Source organism: Mangifera indica, chromosome 4, assembly GCF_011075055.1.
Source record: "Mangifera indica cultivar Alphonso chromosome 4, CATAS_Mindica_2.1, whole genome shotgun sequence".
Lineage (NCBI taxonomy): Eukaryota > Viridiplantae > Streptophyta > Magnoliopsida > Sapindales > Anacardiaceae > Mangifera > Mangifera indica.
In genome coordinates, this window is record NC_058140.1 from 1,452,800 (window position 1) to 1,474,911 (window position 22,112).

General features: G+C 29.1%; 1 protein-coding gene and 1 non-coding gene across 2 annotated transcripts; one reads left to right on the top strand and one right to left on the bottom strand.

The window, feature by feature from the left end:
- Positions 1-2,580: 2,580 nt before the first annotated feature.
- Positions 2,581-2,654, bottom strand: TRNAN-GUU. Its single transcript has one exon. It is a non-coding gene; the product is annotated as a tRNA-Asn (tRNA).
- Positions 2,655-9,865: 7,211 nt separating this feature from the next.
- On the top strand, positions 9,866-11,339 carry LOC123213298 (transcription repressor MYB6-like). Its single transcript, XM_044632701.1, has 3 exons — positions 9,866-10,108; positions 10,242-10,371; positions 10,655-11,339. Exons 1-3 carry the CDS (start codon positions 9,979-9,981, stop codon positions 11,082-11,084), a joined length of 690 nt encoding a protein of 229 aa, XP_044488636.1. The 5' UTR covers positions 9,866-9,978; the 3' UTR covers positions 11,085-11,339.
- Positions 11,340-22,112: the final 10,773 nt, after the last annotated feature.

Sequence of the window (22,112 nt, forward strand, 5' to 3'; positions counted from 1 at the left end):
TAGCCATAAATGGAATAAACCAACATATTTTTTTCTACAAGCCTCTAGCCAACCGACAGCTTAACCCTTTGTTTCTTCTCTCTCTCCTCCTCATCTATGGATGTTAATTAATTGAGTTAATTTTAAAAGTACATTATTTTATTCTGTTCTACAAGCTGCTGCTCATTAATGCAACATAGAATGAGAGAAGAAAACCCTCTCTCCGCTAATGAGTAATTTTCACATCAGCTCCTCAAGAAGAGGCAAAAATGGGGAGAAGTTTTCTATGATCAAGGCACAGTAGTAGTGTGTTTAGCAGACGGAAGTTGGCCTGTTTCTAGTGGCGCTAACTTCTCAAGCTTATCATTAATGCACAATATTTCTCCTAGATTATCTTTTTTGATGATGAGAGAATCTTCTGGTTTTGATGATGAAACTGGCAAAAATAATGCAGTCCTAGTTGCTGTTGTTGTTGTGTTAGATTGTGTAAGCTCTTTTGCTCTTTCAACTTAAGCCATCCAATCTATTCTATATATGATAGTTGAATCATGTATCGAAAAACTAATTTTATGTATTATTTATCGAGTATCGTATCATATTATATGATACAACTTTTAAAAAGAGCAATTTATATGTATACACTTTTAGCACATAATTTAGATACACAGATGATGTATTATCATGTGATTAAGTGCTATTTTATCTTTAATTCAAAATCATCTAATCATATGATAACATATTTTTTATGTACCGAAATTGTGTATTAAAAATGTGTACGTATAATTTTATTGTTTTAACAAATAAAATAAAAAAAAAAAATTAACATATCATTATTTTGCAAAATATCACAAACACGTTTGAAAATTTAAAAATTTTTCACATATACTCTTACTATATCATTATTTTCTCTAAAAAGCGTATTAATCCATATCGGTAATATGTATCGTATCATAAGATACATATTTTACTATATCATATTAATTACGATACATCTTATGATATGTATCATTTTTTATTTATATTATATCATATCATAAGATATGTATCATATATTATAAGATACTGATAACTATAGTTTTGCATAGATCACATAACATGGGAAAAACACATAAACCTGAGCTGCAAGCAAGCCAGCTAGAGCTCGACAAACCCCATTTTGGCTACAAATCCCATGAACATAGCCACTAGCATACCTACCCATTTAATAGTTTGGTTTGAATTCGACTAATTTGTTCATATATCGATATTATTTATCTCGTTGATAATATTATTTATTTTATTGATAATATAATTTATCTTATCAATAATAGTTTGATGACATTATTCACCTATTCAAACGAATTCAAATTTGACTCCTCACTTTCATTCTTAAATTTTGAGCACATTTTTACTTCATCAAATTGGGCTCAAACTAAATAATACTTAGTTTAAGTTCGATTTGTTTGTATTCCTAAATCTTGGATGTTTACTTAATTGGGTTTGGGTCATTATAATTGGTATATGAATAATTTACAAAATTGATAGATATGAGCTTAAGGTCTCTGTTAAAAGGAGAGCTTGTGAATATAATACCCTAATGAAGGAGAGTAATGTCAATTAGGGTTCAACCATGTGGTGTAGTAGCCACCTTGGTTCAATCCTTCTTAGGGTTAAGTTTCTTAGTTCCGGACTTTCTCAATTAGGCAAGAGAAAATTACTTCGAAGCTTAGAATAAATCTTATATAGACTAAATTCAAAATGGACGATATCAATTAAATATTATATAAAAATAATAATTTTTTACGTCATTTATTATTATATACATTATAATCGTAGGTGAAATCAGATCAAATCGATTTCAATTAACAGTTAATTTAAGATCAACTTAAATCAAGAACATTTAACTCAAATTGAATTTTATTTGATCGATTGATAGATAATATTATTAAAGAAGAAGAAAAATAGTTAATTTGACGAATTCTAATGTAATGAAACTAGCAAGGTGTGGACCTCGATCCGAGTTGTGTTCACCCAACCTTTGGCAACTCAAAAGGTTGAGTGGATGCTTTCAATATACGGCCAAAGCCGACCAATTTAATACATTAGTTATTGAGTTGAAGTCCTAAAGATCGCAATTTTAGTGGCAAGGAATTTATTAGATTTTAAAGTCGAAAAAAAATCTATAAATACCATAAAGATATTACATTTTAAGTTAATATATTTACGTTTTTTACTAATTTTTAAAAAAAAATTAATAAAACTATGTGTATTTATTTTAATATATAATTAAATATATATTTTACATGTGTTATTATATGATTAAATAATTTTAAATTAAAGATAAAATAATAATTACATAATGATACATATAAATATATATCTATTTATGTATTAAAAATAAATATATATAATATTATTTCTTTAAAACATATGAGTTTATGACTCTTTTAAAAGATAAAAATAAAATAATATTTAATTATATAATAATATATATAAATATATATTTATTTATATACTTAAAATAAATACAAATAACACCACTTTCGAGGACATATGGGTTGATGGCAATGAGATGGAAAAAACAAAAAAATCTGTAAAAAAGGCAAAATGAAAATCTTAAAACGCTAGAAGGAGGGCTTGAACCTCCGACCTTGTGGTTAACAGCCACACGCTCTAACCCACTGAGCTATTCCAGCGCGATGGCAAGGGAAGGAGAAATACTAATTTTAAACAAAATATTTTAAAAGTTCATCACCCTTTTACATTTCCAAATATTTTATAATCGAATTGTAAATGAACAAGAGATCCATAGATGTTTTAGTAACTCAAGTAAGAATAATTTTATGTAATCAAAAGTTATGAAGTTGTCAATAGTAATATGTAAGAAATGATTCAAATCGAACTGTTTTGAACTTAAAAGTAAAATTCATATTCGATTTGAATAAATCAAACTTTATCAGAAGATTCAATTCAGTTTAAGTTTAAAGATTTGTTAACATTATCATATATGAGTTTTTAATCTCTAACGATTCTTTTGATGCAATTTATCTTCTTCTTCTCTGACATAATGGTTCACCAATCAAAAAAATCAAGTTAACTTGAACTCAAATTAATCGTTATGGATTCAAATAGAGCCTAGATGGCATGAGTGTGTTACATTTTTCATATTAATTTATATTATTATTTAGTTCAATGTTTGGAACATAAAACATAGTACTCTTTGAAACCAATAATACAAATAATATTTAAATAATATTCAACCAAATTTAAGTCAAAATATTTAAAATCTACGTGGTGGTTAATATTTCTTTTGTCACATTCTTAATAAGAAAACAAAATTTCCGTCAATTTATTAGTTGTAGTTGGTAGCATCCGCACATGCAAGAGCTTCTCAAGAGAAAAGAAAAAATAATAAATTGAAAATGTAAAATTTTCAGGATCAATTTAAGATTGAGCTGAGTCAGCAGAGGGATTAATCTTATCCACATGTGTTAAAATCAACATGACAGTCCGTTATACTCCTCATCTGCATCAAGCCAAATCATGACTCAATGATTAGGGGGATGAAGACCGGTAAAACTCGAATTGAGTTATTGACCGAAAATTAATTTAACTCAAATTCAACTTATATCAAAATGATAGTCAATTCAAACCAAGCTAAGATTGTTCGAATCCACCCGTAGTTCATGCATTAGTCATGGTGGATTTTCCTGGAAATGAAGCATAATGTGAATATTAAACAAGTCCTTTATTAATAACCTTGGTTCTTTTTCTTATAAACCAAACAGTTTGGGTGATATTTGTAAGATTTATTTTATATAAACTAAATAAAAATTATTCAATCAATCATTCTTAATTTCATAATTTACGTATAAATTATAAAATACTAAAATGAAGACTTTAAGGTTGTATAAATACCCAAAACATTATATAATTTAAATTTGTTGAGCTTCTAAAATTACCTACATTGAAGTGATTGGTCTTTCATTCTTAAGACTTTTCTGAATGACAACTTTTAATAGATAAAATTATACTATATAGGGGTTTCAGAGAGAAATCTAACAAATATATAATAAGTTATTAGATCCCCTTCAAATATTCAATAAAACTTAGACTCACATTAATGCTATCTACCCATATTATAATTTTAGGTGTATTATTTTTATTCATCACTTAAACTGTCATTAGATTATCTAATTATCCGATTTTTATTTAACTAAAATCATAATTAATATTAGATTACATAAAAAAAAATCTATTAATATTGTTAAAGAAGAAGAATTCAGAAGATATAAATCAAGAAATTAAGATGGAAAGGAATGGCAGTTGATTTCGGTCCTTGGCTCTGAAAACCCTACCTATTTTTCCTCCATCCACGATCGTCATGCATGCACCAGTTCTTTCAAAGCACGAGAAACACGTTCAAAACAACAAGTCCAAATTCATGAATTGTATGAGCTTTCCCTACATGAAAACTGCTTGAAAAATTACTTTTATTTGGTCCCAACAATGGCAGCTACCTCGAAAGTCTTATAATGGTTAACCCTTTCAACTTATTTGTTAGGGTTTGAAGTAACAGTACAACAAACATCCAACCAGGCCGCCATGTGTCCTTATTTTATCCATTTAAAAAGAATGTTATATTTATTTTTCTTCCTACGTTCTTTATCTTATCCTTCATTGTTCAACAATCAATTTTTGTATGTAACGTGGCTGATAAATTATGATTTTGAAACTCAAACCAGATTGATGATTCAGTTTTTGCCGTCATATCAATCATCTTTATAACATTATTGATAAAATATAATTACATCCATGATAGAAGCATGGTTTGAAAACTTGGATAAGACTGGTTTGATCAATTGATCTGATCAAAATTTAGTAGCTAGTTTGGTTTTGTTATAACTGAAAGACTTGAACCACGTACCCATATGTTCATGTGTGTCACCAAGTCAAATCAAATTTTGAAATGTAATTTAAATTTTATATTTAATGATTAAAAAAAAATCATTTTACATTTTACTCTAAATTTATTTAATTAATTTACTGATCTAATCATTAGTTAATGCAATCGGTTGAATTGGAGTTAACCCAAGCCAATTTTGATCTTAACTAGATCAAGAATTGTTTCGGGTATAATTTGTAAAAGAATATGATTTAAAATACCGGCACAAAAAAAACACGAGAGAGGAAGAAGATAAAACTTTTAATGTGATTTTAATCTTACCCTTCTAGGACTAGTTCATGAATAAAAAATACTAAGAGCTTACGTTTATGGTAATGTTAGAGAAGTAAACAGAAAGATGTATTACAAAACTATAACACTGACTGAATGCAAGCCTCTCCCATAATTTTAAAATGTAGAAGTATGCAGATTGATGAGCGCAATTGTGATCTCAGTATAGTAGAAGAACAATTACACTGTAATTATGATTGCTGAAATTGAGAGCAATGACTGTAAGACAATCGGAAATTGCCTTTTAATGCAGGACAAATTGCCCGAGTTATGATAGATATAAACCATTATTTTTATTTGTGATCGTATCTTATCAAAGGCTTCTTCTCAAGTTGTGCGTTGTCCAGTGTTTATCCAATAGACTCTTATGAATACGGTATCTATGGGTGAAGTTTTGGCGTATAACAATAAACTTTCAATATTGTTATAACTTGACTAGTTATTTGTTTTTTTCTTGAAAACCAAGGATAAAATTGTTTGGTTGGAATTGTAGCTAATAGTGGTCCAACCATTTGCATGGACCAGCAAGCTAATTAATTAGTCTTAATCGAAATAACACATGTTTATTAATTAGCATAATTGCTTGATGACCCAACTATTTTTCTTCCAAGCTTGAGTTCATGTGTGCATGAGAAGCACGGGGTTGATGACCACAATTCCAACTTGGTATATATGTTAGGTTAAAGGACTATTTTCCCTTCAAATTTTAGTCTACTATCAAAATCAAACTTGTGGTATTTCAAAAATCTAAATACCTATTCATGGATTAACTTCTGTTAGAATTTTTAGTTATAGGGAAAGATAAAATTGTTATTTTAGCACTAAACCTTAAAACTCTAAAAATTAATATTATTTTTCCTAGGCTTTAAAAACTAATATTTCACCAATTTTTAAAGTTTAAAAAGTTAAAATTTCACCTCTCCAGTCGATAGCCAGCACTTTTCACCCGTCATCTAGATTTGACCACGAAGGAAGATCTGTCACCACCACGAAGGCTGACTTTCGTCTTCTAGAGATGACATTTCGTCTAGACGACGAAGTGTCATCCAAATGACGCTTCATATCTAAAAGACGCTTCTCTGAATGACTCCTTCGTCATCTAAATAATGAAGGAGACCGTTGGAGAGGGAGAGCAATGTCGTTGGGAGAGAAGGCCGCTGATCACCAAATAGTCGGTCGGATTTGTTCTCCAAACCCTAAGAAAAAGAGAAATTTTTAAAATTTAATCTTGAAGAGAAATTGTTAGTTTTCCAAACGAAATGAGAAAAATGATATAAAATTTTAAGATTTAGTGATAAAATAATGATTTTATTTTTGCCTCTATAATAGAAAATTCTAATAGAAATTAATCAATAAATGGATATTTAAGTTTTTGAAAAACTATAGGCGTGTTTTTGAAATTGAGTTAAAACTTGGGTGGGAATTAATTCTTTTATATACTAAAAAAACATGTATATATATAATATAATTAAGTGATTATAAATAGTAACCATCAGTTTATAAGAAATTGTTCATATAAATAATTTGTATACATTACATTAAATTTGTATTTATTAGGCAGACATATTTATTTATTTAATTTTTTTATTTGTACGGTAACGTCCTCCCCACTTTTGAAAACACATTTCGTTGCCATAAATGTTTCTACTCTGCCGACGCCTGAATACGAAGCAAGTAGAATGCAAACACCTTTTAATTTGTGTTTCGTTTTGAATGAAAAAATGGGATGATTCAAATTTATTAAGCCAAATTTAAAAATAGGTAGAATTTGGTTCAATATTTAAAATTGGAGTTCGAAACTCAATTTGAGATCATGATTGGAATTTGTGATTCAAATTTATAATTTATGAATAAAATGATGTCATCATATCCAATACTAAGCAAAATAACGTCGTTTTAACAATAATTTGATACAATCTAAATCAAACAAAAATCAATATCGAACTAATTTGAGCTATTCGCCTGACTCATAAGGTGGATCAAGTTAAACCTTTTCCTAACGTGACTTTGATTCGGTTTAAAAATGAGTTCCATCTACTGATTCAAACTTGATCTAAACAAATTTAAATAAAATTAAATTGAATCAAACTAACTCAGTTCCGCCTTAACCTATGATCCCCTTCTATATTCTTATATTTAAGAAAGAAATGGATGGTGCTAAACTATAAAATATTATAATATTTCAAAAATATTAATTAATATTTTATACATTAACCATGGAATAAATATGATGATATATTATTTTGTGGTTAAATATTTTATTTTTAATTTGAAATTTTCTTACAACATAATATTAAGATAGCGTTTATAGTGTACGGATATTTTTTAATACAGTGCGTAAAATATTAATGAAAAGATTATGTTACAAGAGCAGCTCAAACACGGCGTCTTTGATAATTGCTTAATTTGAGAATTTGACCTACCATTAATTAATTCAATTAAGATTTGTAAGGTATTAATTAAATTAATAATAAAATTAATAATTGGTTTATTTCTTTATCTATATAATTAACATATTCAAAAGTATATTTTATGTTTAAAAAATGTGATAAATGTTTGATATTATTTAAGAAATACATAATAATTTAATAATAGGTTTAATCAGTTGATTGTCTGATTGAACCAATCAAATTGTAAACCAATGAAATAACCGGTTTAACCATTGATCAAGTTTTGAAAATATCGGCGTTTAGAAATGTGAAAGATATCAAAATGAAGGCAATTTAATTATAAAAAAAAGGAACAAATAAAAAATTATTGAAGAATTAATCATCATAAAGTTTCGATGAAAACAAAGACTCAAGTGTTTGGTAAGCCGTTTGTCTACCTATTAAATTCTTGCAAAATTTAATTTTCCATCTCCTTAACCATAATTGTCCTAGTTTCCATCATCTTATCAAAATAAATAAATAATAAAAACTAACTTATATATATAAAAGCAACATATGATTATCTCTCATTTTTTAAATTAACTAATTTCATATTGTCATATGAAATTTTATGAATAAGTTAATATATACTACATGTTGTCGTGGGATATTTTTGTGTCCTCGTGAACATTTTCATACTATCAAAGAATAAGACTATACATAGGAATAAATATTATTAATTTATTTGTATAAAATGAAGTAATAATTTGTTATTAAATGATGTAATTATTATTTTTACTATTATTTTGAAATTATCCAATTAAATATAATTATATATCATATTATATAAATAAGTTTGTATTAAAAAAATAAATATTAGAAAAAATAGTGAAGTATTAGAATTTTTTTAAAAAAAATCTGAATTTAAATCTCTGTCACATTTACAAAATTTTTGAATAATTATTTTAAAAAAAAAAAAAGATCAATCTATATGTTATCTCTCCCACTCCCAAAAATTTTACCACATAGTTTTGGCGAATATTTTGATAATATTATTTATTAGGGCACGAATTGTAGCCATCAAATTGAACGGAAATGAGTTCTAATTGGTGGCAGGAGAGAACTGCAGAGTGCAAAAAAAGTCAATACCTATAAGTGGTTAGATTTGATTGGTTGATTATGGATGAAAATGGGACCCATTTTTGGACAGAAGCACAGGAGATTGAAGAAGATAGAGATCGACTAGGCAAAGACAAGACCGTTTGTTATAATATTATGTTGTTGTTGTTATGAAGTCTAAATTTCGTGCATCGCAAATGTCGAAAACTATCAGTCAAAGTAAAAACATGTGATGCTGCCTCCAACTTTCTTTTATTAATTTTCCTGCTTGGTTGTTAATTATAATTAAATGGTAATCAAGTGATTAAGTAGTACTATACAATGATTGACGATGCGTGATATAATGATATATTGATGTCAACATGACATCATATTGAACTTGAATCTATGTCATATAAGTTTACAAGTTTCATTTGTGATACATTATAAATAGCAATATATTAAAGCATTGTTATTTCTTCGGTTTGATCGGTTGAATTGAGAAAAACGTAAACTAGGTCTTGAATTGGGTTAGAACTTGATCTGATAATAAAAACATTGAGTAATATTTCATGTTTTAACAAAAAGGTATTGATTGATTACCGTGTTATCATCCGATTAAATAAATTTAAATTAAAAATAAAATAAATTATTAAGTCATTCAATCATATGATAATACGTTATATGTCAACCATTAGTATTTAATAATACTCATATATTAATATATATAGTATTAGAATAAAACCATGTATATGAACACATCTATATAAACTGAGGTGATTACATGTAATTAGATGATGTGATTATTTATTTTTTATCTCTTTTTTAAATCACTCAATTACATATTGATATATCAAATTAGTAAAATTTGTTTTTATATATAATATTACTTATGGTATTATCAATATAAAACAAAACATTATTATTAAATTATATAATGATATATTATTATTTATTTCCAAATTAATATTTGCAGATAGGGTCTCTCAGGAAGAAATGCGTCGAGGAAAGTGTAATAAGAGACAAGGACTTATACTTAACGGCAAATAACTAACACCCCAAATTTTGTCAAGACTCGTTCTGCCACCATCTTCAATCTCTTTCACTTGTCCACTCTTTCACGCACGGGCAAACCACCGGTCCAAGTCAACTTTCTGTCTATCCAAACAACTACTTCACCCACTTTTATATATATTTCTTCAGTTTCTTCTGCTTTCCCTCCGTTGTGCCCTCCACCTTCCTCTCTTTCTCTCCATACATTTCTACCTCTTCTAATTCTAAGCTGCAAATTCAGCTAGGGTTTTGATTTTTTTCACAATGAGAAAGCCTTGCTGTGACAAGGAAGACACCAACAAAGGCGCCTGGTCTAAGCAAGAAGACCAGAAGCTCATTGATTATATTCGAAAACATGGCGAAGGTTGCTGGCGTACTCTCCCTCAAGCTGCAGGTTTGTGTGTGTGTGTGTGTGTGTGTGTGTGTCTATATATATATATATATTGACATCTTTTATCTTTCAATGTTTATAAATTTTTTTAACTTGATTTGATTGTAACTGTAAGTTTTTACTGGGGTTCTATCAGGCCTACTTCGCTGTGGGAAAAGTTGTCGACTGAGATGGATAAATTATCTTCGACCAGACCTTAAAAGAGGCAACTTTGCTGAAGATGAAGAAGATCTCATCATCAAACTTCACGCACTTCTAGGCAATAGGTAAAAAATAAATAAAAATAAAAATTCTCTTTTGAGAAAATTTTCTTTCCTTTTCTTTCACTTTCTTGGCCCATGAAAAGTGAAAAGAAAGTGAACGAAATATCGCAACAACTTTATAGAGAAGTACCTGCATTTTTGCTTTTGTACCTTTCTGCTTTTGCTTTTGTTTAAGTTTCCTATATATATATTTTTAAAATGCGTTTTAGCGTTTCCGTTTTCTTTCTATATTTTTGCTTTTGTGTTTTTTTGCTGCATAGATTAACTTTAATGGTGTAACTTTCAGGTGGTCACTGATAGCTGGAAGATTGCCTGGGCGCACAGACAATGAAGTAAAGAACTATTGGAATTCCCATTTAAGGAGGAAGCTTTTAAACATGGGGATTGATCCGAATAACCATAGATTAAACCATAGTCTTCCTCGCCCTGCTCATAAAAACCCAGAAAACTCAGCCAGCACAGCTTCAACATCTTCTTTAATGAATAATCAGTTAGTTTCTGATGCCGGAAGTTACATGGAAGATAAATCGCCAAGTGGATTAGCAACGTTGCCTAATTTGAACCTCGATCTCTCTATGGGTTTTCCTTCATCTTCATCACTTGGTGTTAATGAAGATGAAGATAAGGAGAAAAAGCTTAATATTCAACCTAATTTAAGCCAACAGCAAGAACTGGTCGCCCCTTCTGCTGCAGCCACGCTTGTTCTCTTCCGATAATTAATCAAATTCAATATTATTCAACGCAGAAGTTGAAGCCAGCCAGGCCGAAAATGGGATTCATTAGGGTCTCATTTTGTACAAATTGATTGTTTGAAATCCCTTTTCTTGGAGTTCGAGCAAAAGGGTGACAGAAAGAACAAGTCAGCGTGCAGAGAATGGAGATTTCACTGTAAATTTTAAAGGCAATTGCCTTACATATGTATAATTGTAACATTGTTACATATGAATGTATTGTGTTCTTTTCAGTTTTTATCCAATTTAGTATTGAATTTCAAAACAATTTTCATTTGCCCTAATCTTCGAAATTTTATATGATGATTGAAGAACAATTTCATTTCATATCTAGAGATCTAGATATGGAGACTGGCTGAATAATTTGAGGTGGGGCCAAAGTATCTTTTGGATAACATTAACCTATTTAATGGATAATGCATATAAATTTTCATTTAGGAAATTTACTTAAGCACCGAACATTAATTACAATTTTAATTTAAAAAAATTGATTAATTAAATAGTATAATCACAATTTACAGATGAATTTAAAGGATAAACCCAATATATAACGTTATGATTTAAATAGAAAATAGTATGAGACCACCTATTATTTATTGGTTAGATTCTATTTCAGAAATTCATACAATGTAATTTTACTTATTGAAAGTTGTTATCTAATAAGATTTCAAGAGAGAGAGACCCATCACTCCATTGCAAGTATTTTTGGAAGCATTACGGACTAATTAGATTGTATGACGTTCTAAGTATTCTTATGATCTTAATTAAAGTATTAATTAAATATTATACTTTATGCATAGATTATATAAAAGAACAGAAGATTTCTGTCCAATATAAATCTTGAAATTTGGATGAGAAATTTTACTAAATTTCGGGCAAAAACATATCAAGTACCAAACATTCAAAGCAGAATAAATTTGTGCTTGAATTTTCTGGACTTCATACCAGATTTGCATGTGCTTCGACAGCCAACTAACATGAAGTAAATCACAAGTTTTATAGTTGACTATGTCACAATTTCTTTGAATTTTTAACAAATTTATTTTTCAATTTTTTCTGGTGTGTGTCTTCCACGTTTATCTACCATTCAATTGGAGAATGGAGATGGAGATGCCCTTTAATTAAATTTCTATCATAGGGAAATTTTCCTCCCCATATTTGCTGCCATACATGGAGATGAAGATTTTTTTTTTTGTAAGCAAATGGAGATGGAGATTGCTTTACCCAAATCGTGGATTCATTCATTGCCATTACAGAAATATAATATTTTTGTGTCAGAGAGAAATTTGTCATTTTGCCTTCGTCCACTTTTGGGAGTGTTAGATAGCGAAGTTACTCTTTCCTATATGATGAAATAAGCTAACTTCATGTAAATTTGTCTTCTTTTCTCGTTTGCAGATTTAGTTTTGATAGATATTGGCAAAATAGATTGTTCAAAATCAAACATATCTAACCCAAAAGACAAGTGGACCAGTAGGATTGGATTTTAGTCTAGTTAGTTAGCCACCTTGAACGAGCCAAACTTGAGCTGGAATAGTCCTAACTTAAGTTCAAGTTAAGCTGGTTCGAATCTAATGAGTTGTAAGAAAATTTCTAAAAAATTCATCTTCTTTGATAACATTTCTTCTTTTCTAACGACTATCCTTCTTGTTCATTTAAGATGACTCTTGTTCTTCTTTTCTAATGACTTCTTTAATGATCTGATCATCAGTTTGAACGACTATAAACTTGAGCTGAAATTTTTTGAATTTGAGTCGAACTCATGTGGCTGACAAAGAAATTAGAAGGAATACAATAGCTTAGATTAATTACATTACAGGTATGTAATGTTCAAACAATTTTGATCAACGTTGCTTGAACTTTTTAGGGTTTAGACTCCTGGAAATTAATAGGAAAATAGTAAAGAAATTCTTTCTTCGACTCCAAGAATCCCGGCTGGCTGTGCCTTCAACCCGATATTCCTGCTGCAATTACAAAATCCGAATCATTTATTTATTTGCAGTTTTGACACCTTATTTAATTAGCCTGAAAGATTTGTCAAGAAAACATTATCTGGATACCCAATTCAATATTCAAAATTGAGTGTACATAATATTGCTCTAAATAATGAAACAAAGGTGCATATGATAGAATTGGAACAATGGTGGACAGTTATATATACAAAAGATTGTTCAAACAAACTCGACAATTCGGTTCTTCAATGTCCTCTGTGGCAAGAAATACTAACCAATTAATGAAGCATGTGAAAATTCTTTAGGGTTAACTATATCTATTAGTCAATTAGTTTATTCAGTTTGATTCAAGTCAAATTTAAATTAAAGTTTTGGTTTAGTAGTTCGTCTTAAGTTTGATTTAAATCATTCTCTGATAATATTTTTCCTTTCGTAAATGACATTATTTATATGATATAATTTATCCTATAGGAGATCTCTGAAGACATCTTTGAAATATTTGAATGAATTCAAAATATATCTGATAATTTAGGATTCAAGTTTAATTCAAGTTAGTTTATGTTTGAGTTTAGTTCAAATCCACCCGTAGTCATATGCATTAAAAAAGAAAAAACCTTATACTATTTAGGGGTTTATTATGAGAGTCGTAAAGATTTTTTGTTTAGTTTATTTAATGTGTTTAGGTATTTCCGAAATATAGACCGTACCACCAAACCTGTAAATTTTGAGGAGGCAAGCCTGGCAATCCACCATCTGGGCCTCCCAATATGGATATATATTGTGTGCATTCCAATCAAATTTCTTGAGTGTGGACTTGAATATGAGCTTTCTAACTTTACACTTAAGATTTCATGTATTAACAAGTTGTTCTATCGATGGTGGGTAAGTCTTTTTTATATTTTTCTAACTAAATAACTAATAAATTTTTCGTAAAAACTATATTTTAATAACATCTTCTTCTATAAGGTTTTCCTCAATAAGCCTAGCCAACCCTTAATTTCCATATTAATCAAGATATTAATTTTGAAAAAGGAAAAAATTGCCCTGGATCTCAGAAAACATTCAGTACCCTAATTATCTGAAGAAAATATCATGATGTAGGACAGGAAAACATCCCATGTTCTGAAAACAAAATTGTGGCTCTTGATGAAATGAGATATGAATAGAAAGAATGGATAAGTATGTACCGCTACTGATTGATGGGCTTGCACATTTTTTTAATTTGGAAGCATTCACTAACCTAACGAGGGTTTTTGTTTTGTTCTGTGTCGTTTTGTGGTTGTCTGGAGCCAATCTCAACTCCAACTTACTTTAAGATATTGCTTTCTCTTCAATGGTACTGTTTATCTCGCCAACAATAATACTTTGAATGACCTTAGGCTTGAATCAAATTCACCTGTAAATCGTATGATATCTCCTTCTTTACCTGTAAGTCTTCGTCACCTCAGAAATTGACTATATAGTTGGCGTTTGGAGTGGCCTACATGAACAGTCGATGTACGGACAAATGTATTGACAGAGAAGAAAGAAAAAGAGAGAGACCCAGGCCAGCGCCCGCAATTTTCAAGCCAGCCATCGATATGGGCTGTTGAGCCTTTATGATTCTCGATATGAAAACTTTTTTGGAGTTAATTTTAAGAGATTTCTTCTCTGCAAAATAGTGTGGAGGTGATGTAATGGATACATAATATATCATACATATATACACACACCTATACACATATACACATCCCATCAATCATGTATTATACATTACTTGTACACGTAGTGTTTAGCTAGTGATGTTACGTGTATTTATAATGAATTTTAATATCATACGTTACACATATACATAGTGTGTACTGTAGTGGATGCATATACAATGAATTTCATCATCATACGTCGCATGTATATATATAATTATACTTTAGTGGCTGATCGAAGTTGTTTAGCTAGTATATATTATAAAGTATTTGCGAAAGATATGCTAAAACCTTGCCATCAAATAAAATATGTATATTGTGAAGATAGATGATAAAATTAGATTCGATCCAAGTTACTTAAAGTTAGACTGAAAAGTCAGAGTTCTAGTTAAAGATTGAACTCGTTTTTATAGCATTTTTATAAATAATAAAACTATGTATGCATACTTTTTGTATATAATTTAAGTACATTGACGATGTGTAAAGTCAAGTTCAAATTGATTCAAACTTTTGAGATTGAACAAACTTTGATGAAATCAAAATTAAATTATTTTCTAATAAAGTTTAAGTTTTAATTCATCAATTTCAAATCAACTCATTTAAATTCAAACTGATGTTAAGTTGTTTGGATCAATTTTTCATACTGGAAATTATGAGAGAATGTGATACATATTTACCAAATAATTTCAGGATTTTCTTGTCTAGTTGACATGTGAAATTAGGCAAAAGTTTCTTTCTTCAAATAAAAGTTTGATATAGGCTCTTTTTTTTTATATGTTATAATTAAATTAATTTAGTATTAAATCTTAATATTTTCATCAAGGTATATTTTGTATGAGTAATATTATATATAATAACAAAATAAGTATTAACAGATATTATTGTTGTCGATTTGTTGTATTGATATATAATTAAGTAATTTAATTATTTATTTTATCTATAATTTAAGATTAACCAATTAAATAATGACATGTCATATATTAGTACTTGTTAGCATTCATCTTGCAGTACATAAAATATTATTGATTTCGTATATCTTCAATTCTTTGTAAGTTTTTGTTCCTTTTAATTTTATTCATAATTGGAAATAGAGGCGAATTTGCACTGAGTTGATTTGGGCTCGAATCCATGTTCAATTCAAATGAACCGAACTCAAGTTAAATCTCTAATTCAGCTCAAGTTTGAGGGTTTGTCAGTGATTTTTCACTAAAGCTCTTTTTTTATGACGATTCTTCTTCTTCTTTTTTTTTTCAAGAACTCAGTTGTCTTCTTCAATCTCAATGTTCATCTGTTGAATTAATTCAAGCTCGAATTTGAGCTCATTATTTTAGATTTGAGACAATTTCAAACTATTCTTTGATTGGGCTAGGCCCAATTTTTTGTTTAAGCCCATTTGTATTAGACTGGACTACAAACTTCTCAGAAGTCAACTTTGATTTGGGCTTCTCTTTCGGTCTTTTTTCCATCGTTCTTTATAACAGCCGAATTGGAGCTGCCAGTTCTTCAATAACTTTAGCAAATTGAAAAATAATTTTCAAAAGCTAAAATAAGATATCAATTTTTAAATGGTATCTTGATATTTTAAATATATTTGTTATAATTTTAAAAATTGTTTTCAAATTAAAAATATATAAAATATTAATAGAAACGATTTTTAATCATTTTTATACTAATTTTTTAATATTATATTCTTTTTGCCAAATCAATAAGCCCATGACAAAGTGGTACTAGAGTCACAGTGCTAAATACAGAGGTGTGTCGTTCCTAATGGTTTGAGCTGCCAAGAAATCTTCCGTATTGAAAAGTGTTTGCGAATGTCATTTTAAAGCACATCTCCTACTTGGAGGGGTGAAAAACTAGGGGAATGTGGGTAGGGGAAGTATGACATCCGTTAACGCGTGTGTGGGGTAGCATACAATGGGAGGTGCTTTGTGTGCCAAACGCGGAAGCACGAGTCTTCCGTGGTGTTGTAGGGAATGACACGACAAGATAGTCGGACTTGAAGTGTAGGCATCCATGTTGCCGAGTATGGTGTTGCAAGCCAAATCCTTGGACAATTAAAGGCCATGTTCACAAGCTATGTGCACGAGGGTGTGCACACAATTGAATGAGGAAGATTGTCACAGCTCAAAGGGAAATCAGTGTGACAAAGACACTAACATGAGAATAGCATATAACGTTCTTGGTTTCGTATTGAGATAAAGGTCATTGCTCTAAGAATGGAGTCTTTAGAAGTGGAGTCATTTGCAATACTGAGAAAAGAAACTAATGTATCCTTGTACTGATAAATCTAAGATAAAACAAAACCAATATTCTTAAACTTACAAAAGAGTGTTTGCAAACTTGAACCTTGACGGTAGCTATACTTGGGGTGTTGCATGGGTAGTTTTGTTTGTATACATATAATATTACTTATAAATAATTTTTTTTTCTAGTAAGGAAAAACCGTTTTTAAATTTTATATTAATCATTAAAAGTTTAAACATTGATAAAATTGCAACTACGATTGAATTTGAATTAAACTGGTTTGAATTAAAAAGTCAATTCAACTCAATTCGATTCGATTCAATTTATTTAATTCAAATTTGAGCCAAGTTTGAGTCAAAAACTTCGACTCATTTTTCAAATCAAACATAACTCGAGTTAGAGAAAGTTCAACTCAATTCAGTTTGCAAACCAAATGAAAACTCAATTCACTTCGAGCTTGGCTCGTGGCTAAATTCAAATGATGTTAACAATTGTTAAAATAATATCATTTTATTTATTATTAGATAAAATGATATCGTTTTGTTAATAAATTATAAATTTAAATTATTAATCCAAGCCACGATTTGAACCATAAATTTGGGTCAAGCTCAAGTTAAATAATTTTTGTTCAAGCTAAATTTGAACTGTTCTTTATTTAGACTCAATAAACTCAAGTTAAAAAATGTTCAGACTCGGTCCAGTTTATATCAACCCCAAATTGCAAAAATAAAATATAATAGCAACCGCATGTCGTTTGACACCATCTATAAAGTATAGCATGTCGTTTCTTGATTAGAATATTAAATGTGAAGTCGCTTTTAACAAATAAAAAATAATTATTCTTCTTAAGTATTGCCAATAAATGGCCTGCAATTCAAGCAAGGGCCGGTTGACTGTTGGACGGACCAAATTATGTGATGGAAAATCCTATGATAAATAAATTAATTTTATAATTAAATTAATATATTGATGTTCCAATTAGAACTCAGCGAATCTCTGCTTTTCACCGATTTATCTTTTCTTCAAATCCTTTGTTTTAGCATACATGGCTACATATATATATATATATATATATATATATATATATATATATATATATATATATATATTCTACAAGGCCAGAGAACTTATTCTGAGTATATTTTTAAACTCTTATTTGTAAAGTTTTTATAACTTAAATACTTATTTATATGTTATTAAATTTTAGGATAAAAATATCATTTAACCAATAAACCAAAAGAATAATTTTTTTTTTAGTTTAAAAAATTAACAATTTTTTCTATTGAAAAGTCATAATTTATCCCTTATTAGGGTTTACTTTTCTTTCTCTATTTTTCGGTCACCTTCTCTATCATCGATCGATAGCCCATACCCAGTGTTTGTCCCTATCAATGATGTCTTTTCCTCTAGCACTCTCTCCTAATAGACGAATCATTTGTCTGGATCTACTCACGTAATAATATATTATTTAAACATAATTTTATTGTTTTTCATTTACAATTTTTAATTGGGACTCCGACCAAAATTCTTGCATCCGTCACTGCCATTTATAGTTGGCTTTAAAGAGCATGGCAAGAACAAATATTTTACTTTATTTATATGATTCTTTTATTTGGGTCGTATACATCACATATTCTGAGCTCAATTTGGTTAGTTTTGGCATTTTAAATAAGAAATAAAAATATCTTATATTTCTTATGAATTGTGTTGTACCATTTACAATATCATATAAATCAAACCTAACAACTAATTCTACTTTTAATATTAAAAATATCTTTTTAAACAAGTATTATTTTATCAACTTAAGTATTTCTAGTTCAATTCGTTAACCTATTAAAGTGATGTCAAAATGATATAAAGGTGTGTACGGTTCGATTTAATATAGTTTAAAAGTTTTTTCAAATCATATTAAACTAAACAAAATTAAAAAAATACAATTTGATCTGATTTAGAGTATGATTTAAACTTATTAAAATTATTCACTTCAATATATATATTATTTAGTAAAATTAATTAAATTACAGTTGTTTATAACATGATATAAATATATAAAATAAATAAATAAATATATATATATAAAGAAAATAATTAAAGAATTATGAAAAAAACAAATTGTAATTGCTTATTATAAAATTTTATCAAATATAGTTATATATATAAAGAAAATAACTAAAGAATTATAAATGTAATTGTTTATTATAACATTCTATCAAATATATTTATAGATATATATTTATTTTTAAAAATATAGGCCACAACACTATTTTCCACCCAAGGTATACTTTTTGTGCACATTCCCACCCGTTAACTTTGAAAAGTCCATTTACCTACCCATAGGCTGTTAAAAAAATGGATTCAAGGGTAAAATCGTCATTTTATCTATAATATTAAAAATAAATTAAAATTTAATCCTCTTTTTCCCCCTAACCCCTAAAAATTAACCATTTCCCCCTAGGCCAAATTTTAAAAAATTGCATTCCCCCCCTAAGGTTTATTTTCAATCCCCGATGCCAAATCCGGAGCCATCGCGGACGACAAAGCCTTCCCGACGCACCACCATGCTCCAACAGCCTCTCTTCTCTCCTCTGGAACACCGATCGGCCCAGATCTAGTGTCGTCTTGGCCAAATCTGTTGAAGAGCTTCATCGGGAGACGAAGCTCTTCGTCTTCCCAAACGACGACCTCATCTTCGTCTGGGAAGACGACACCAGACGAAGACGATGTCTTCCCAGATGGAGACGAGGTCGTCGTCTTTGTCTGGGAAGACAAAGCTCTTCAACAGATCTAATGAAGACGACGTCAGATTTGGGCCAATTGACGTTCCAGAGGAAAGAAGAGAGGCCGTTGGAGCATGGTGGTGCATCGGAAAGGCTTCATCGTCCGCAATGGAGTCAGATTTGGCGTCGGGGATTGAAAATAAACCCTGGGGGGGGAATGCTATTTTTCAAAACTTGGCCTAGGGGGAAATGGTTAGTTTTTAGGGGTTGGGGGGGAAAAAGCGATAAAATTTTAAGGGGTTAGGGTTTCGTTAAATTTAACTGCTCATGGGTGGGTATTTGATATTTTTAAAGTTAAATGGGGGAAACTTAAGAATGTAGCATACCTTGGGTGGGAAATAGTCCTTTGGCCAAAAATATAATTTGTGGTTTAGTTCGTTTTGAAAATTACCTAAACTAAAAATTGTTTTTCAAAAATTTATCAATTCAAATCAACCAATTTTACAAACCAAATAGTAATTTTTCAGCAATTCAGTTTGATTTTATGATTTGAACTAAATTATATACCCTTTTAAAGTGGCATAATTCAAATTGCAAATTGGGTTTTTGCAATATAACCTCGTGATAATGTCAGTACAATGTTAGCATAACAATCAGACTAGTTTGACTCACTTTTGAATTCTAGTTTGATGTTATTCACTTATTTCAATTTTAAATCAATTTGGTTTAATATCTAAAACGGGTTTAACCATAACTTAAATTGATTTTGGTAACAATTTCGGATCAAACTAATGATACGAATATAAACGATATATTAAATATATATCTACATTTAATATATTGGCTATATTTTTAATATTAAAAAATCTCTTTAAACAAGTATTATTTTATCAACATAAGTATTACTACTTAATTATTTGTGTTAAAAATTGTGTTGACCAATTAAAAGGGATATCAAAATACATAATTCACATTGCAAAATGGGTTTCGCGAATTAACCCCGATGTTAGATGATATTAGTCATTTAGTTTAATTTGAAATCGGTTTGGTTTAATGTCTAAAACAGGTTTTAGTCCTAATTTAACTGTTATCTTTTAAACATTTTAGATGAGATTTGCAAAAGATTTTTTTTCAAATATCTATATTTTGAAATTACTCTTATACCCTTACAATGTTATTTTAAAAAAAAAAATGTTTAATATTTTGTTAAAATTGTCATTTATGCCATCAATAGATGAAAATATTGGGTAAAAAAGTGTAAGCCACTTTATTTGAAATTGGAAACAATTTTTTTTTTTTTTGTAATAACAAGAAACTCTATTCGAATTGAATCATCATATTGGAAAACAACCCATGTTACCAATCACAAAAAATTGAAAGACGGCAAAAAGATAAGAATGCGGCCACTTATCGTAACCGCATAATCCAGGCAAAAATAAGCTGTCAAATTATAAGGTGCTAATTACCAAATTAAACAAGCCAAATCCAAATCACTAATTTTGATTAAACAATCAAATTATAATTAATTTAAGTCAAAACATTATTTTAGGGTAATAAGGCCAAACAAAGAAACCGACTTCTTGTGTTTTAATTTGATTAAAATACTCAACGTGGGCCAATGCTCATTGTTCAATTAGTGGATGTCCACCATCTTTTGTAAAAGCCCCTTTTGAGAGAAAGATGAACAAAGCCAAAAATAAGCCTAGATTGAGACGAGTTTCAATAGGTCGAACTTGAAATCAATTCGAATCCAAATGAGTCATCTTGTGATTGACTCAAAATCAATATTTTCGGATTTGTTGTATCTGTCTATGAGAGATTGATATATTTTAAAAAAAATATTTTATATATAAATATTGAGTTGACGTGTTGATTGAATGATCTAATTTTTTAACTCTTTCAAAGAAGATAGATAAATTATCGATTTTTTAAAGAAAAATGTTGCTATTTAATTATATTAAAAAGTTTTAAAAATGGTAATATTTGCTGTTGGTTTTTGGAAACAAGAAGATCAAACATATGCCCTGCTGAACAAGAAAAGATGAGATAATAAATTGTTTTTTACAAAAAAAAGCAAAAACATTGTCTGCATCTAAATCTACTTCTTGTATACTCCTAAGCCTCCATATTTATTTGTTTTTATTAATGGATTTCAAATTTGTTAAAGGAAATGGACTGATTAAATAAATAAATAATTTAGAGTTTAGGGTAAAACCAACAGGATTAAAGGCAAAATCATAAAGCTAATGATGATCAGAGTAAACATTATCTTACAACTTTAAGTGGTTTGTTATGGATCAAGGTAATATCAACGGTGATACCCTTCATGGAAATGATGCTAAAATGCTCTCCTAATTGATATCAAATAACTCATGTCAAACATAAGTGAAGAGTCTGGGGTAAACACACAGTTTC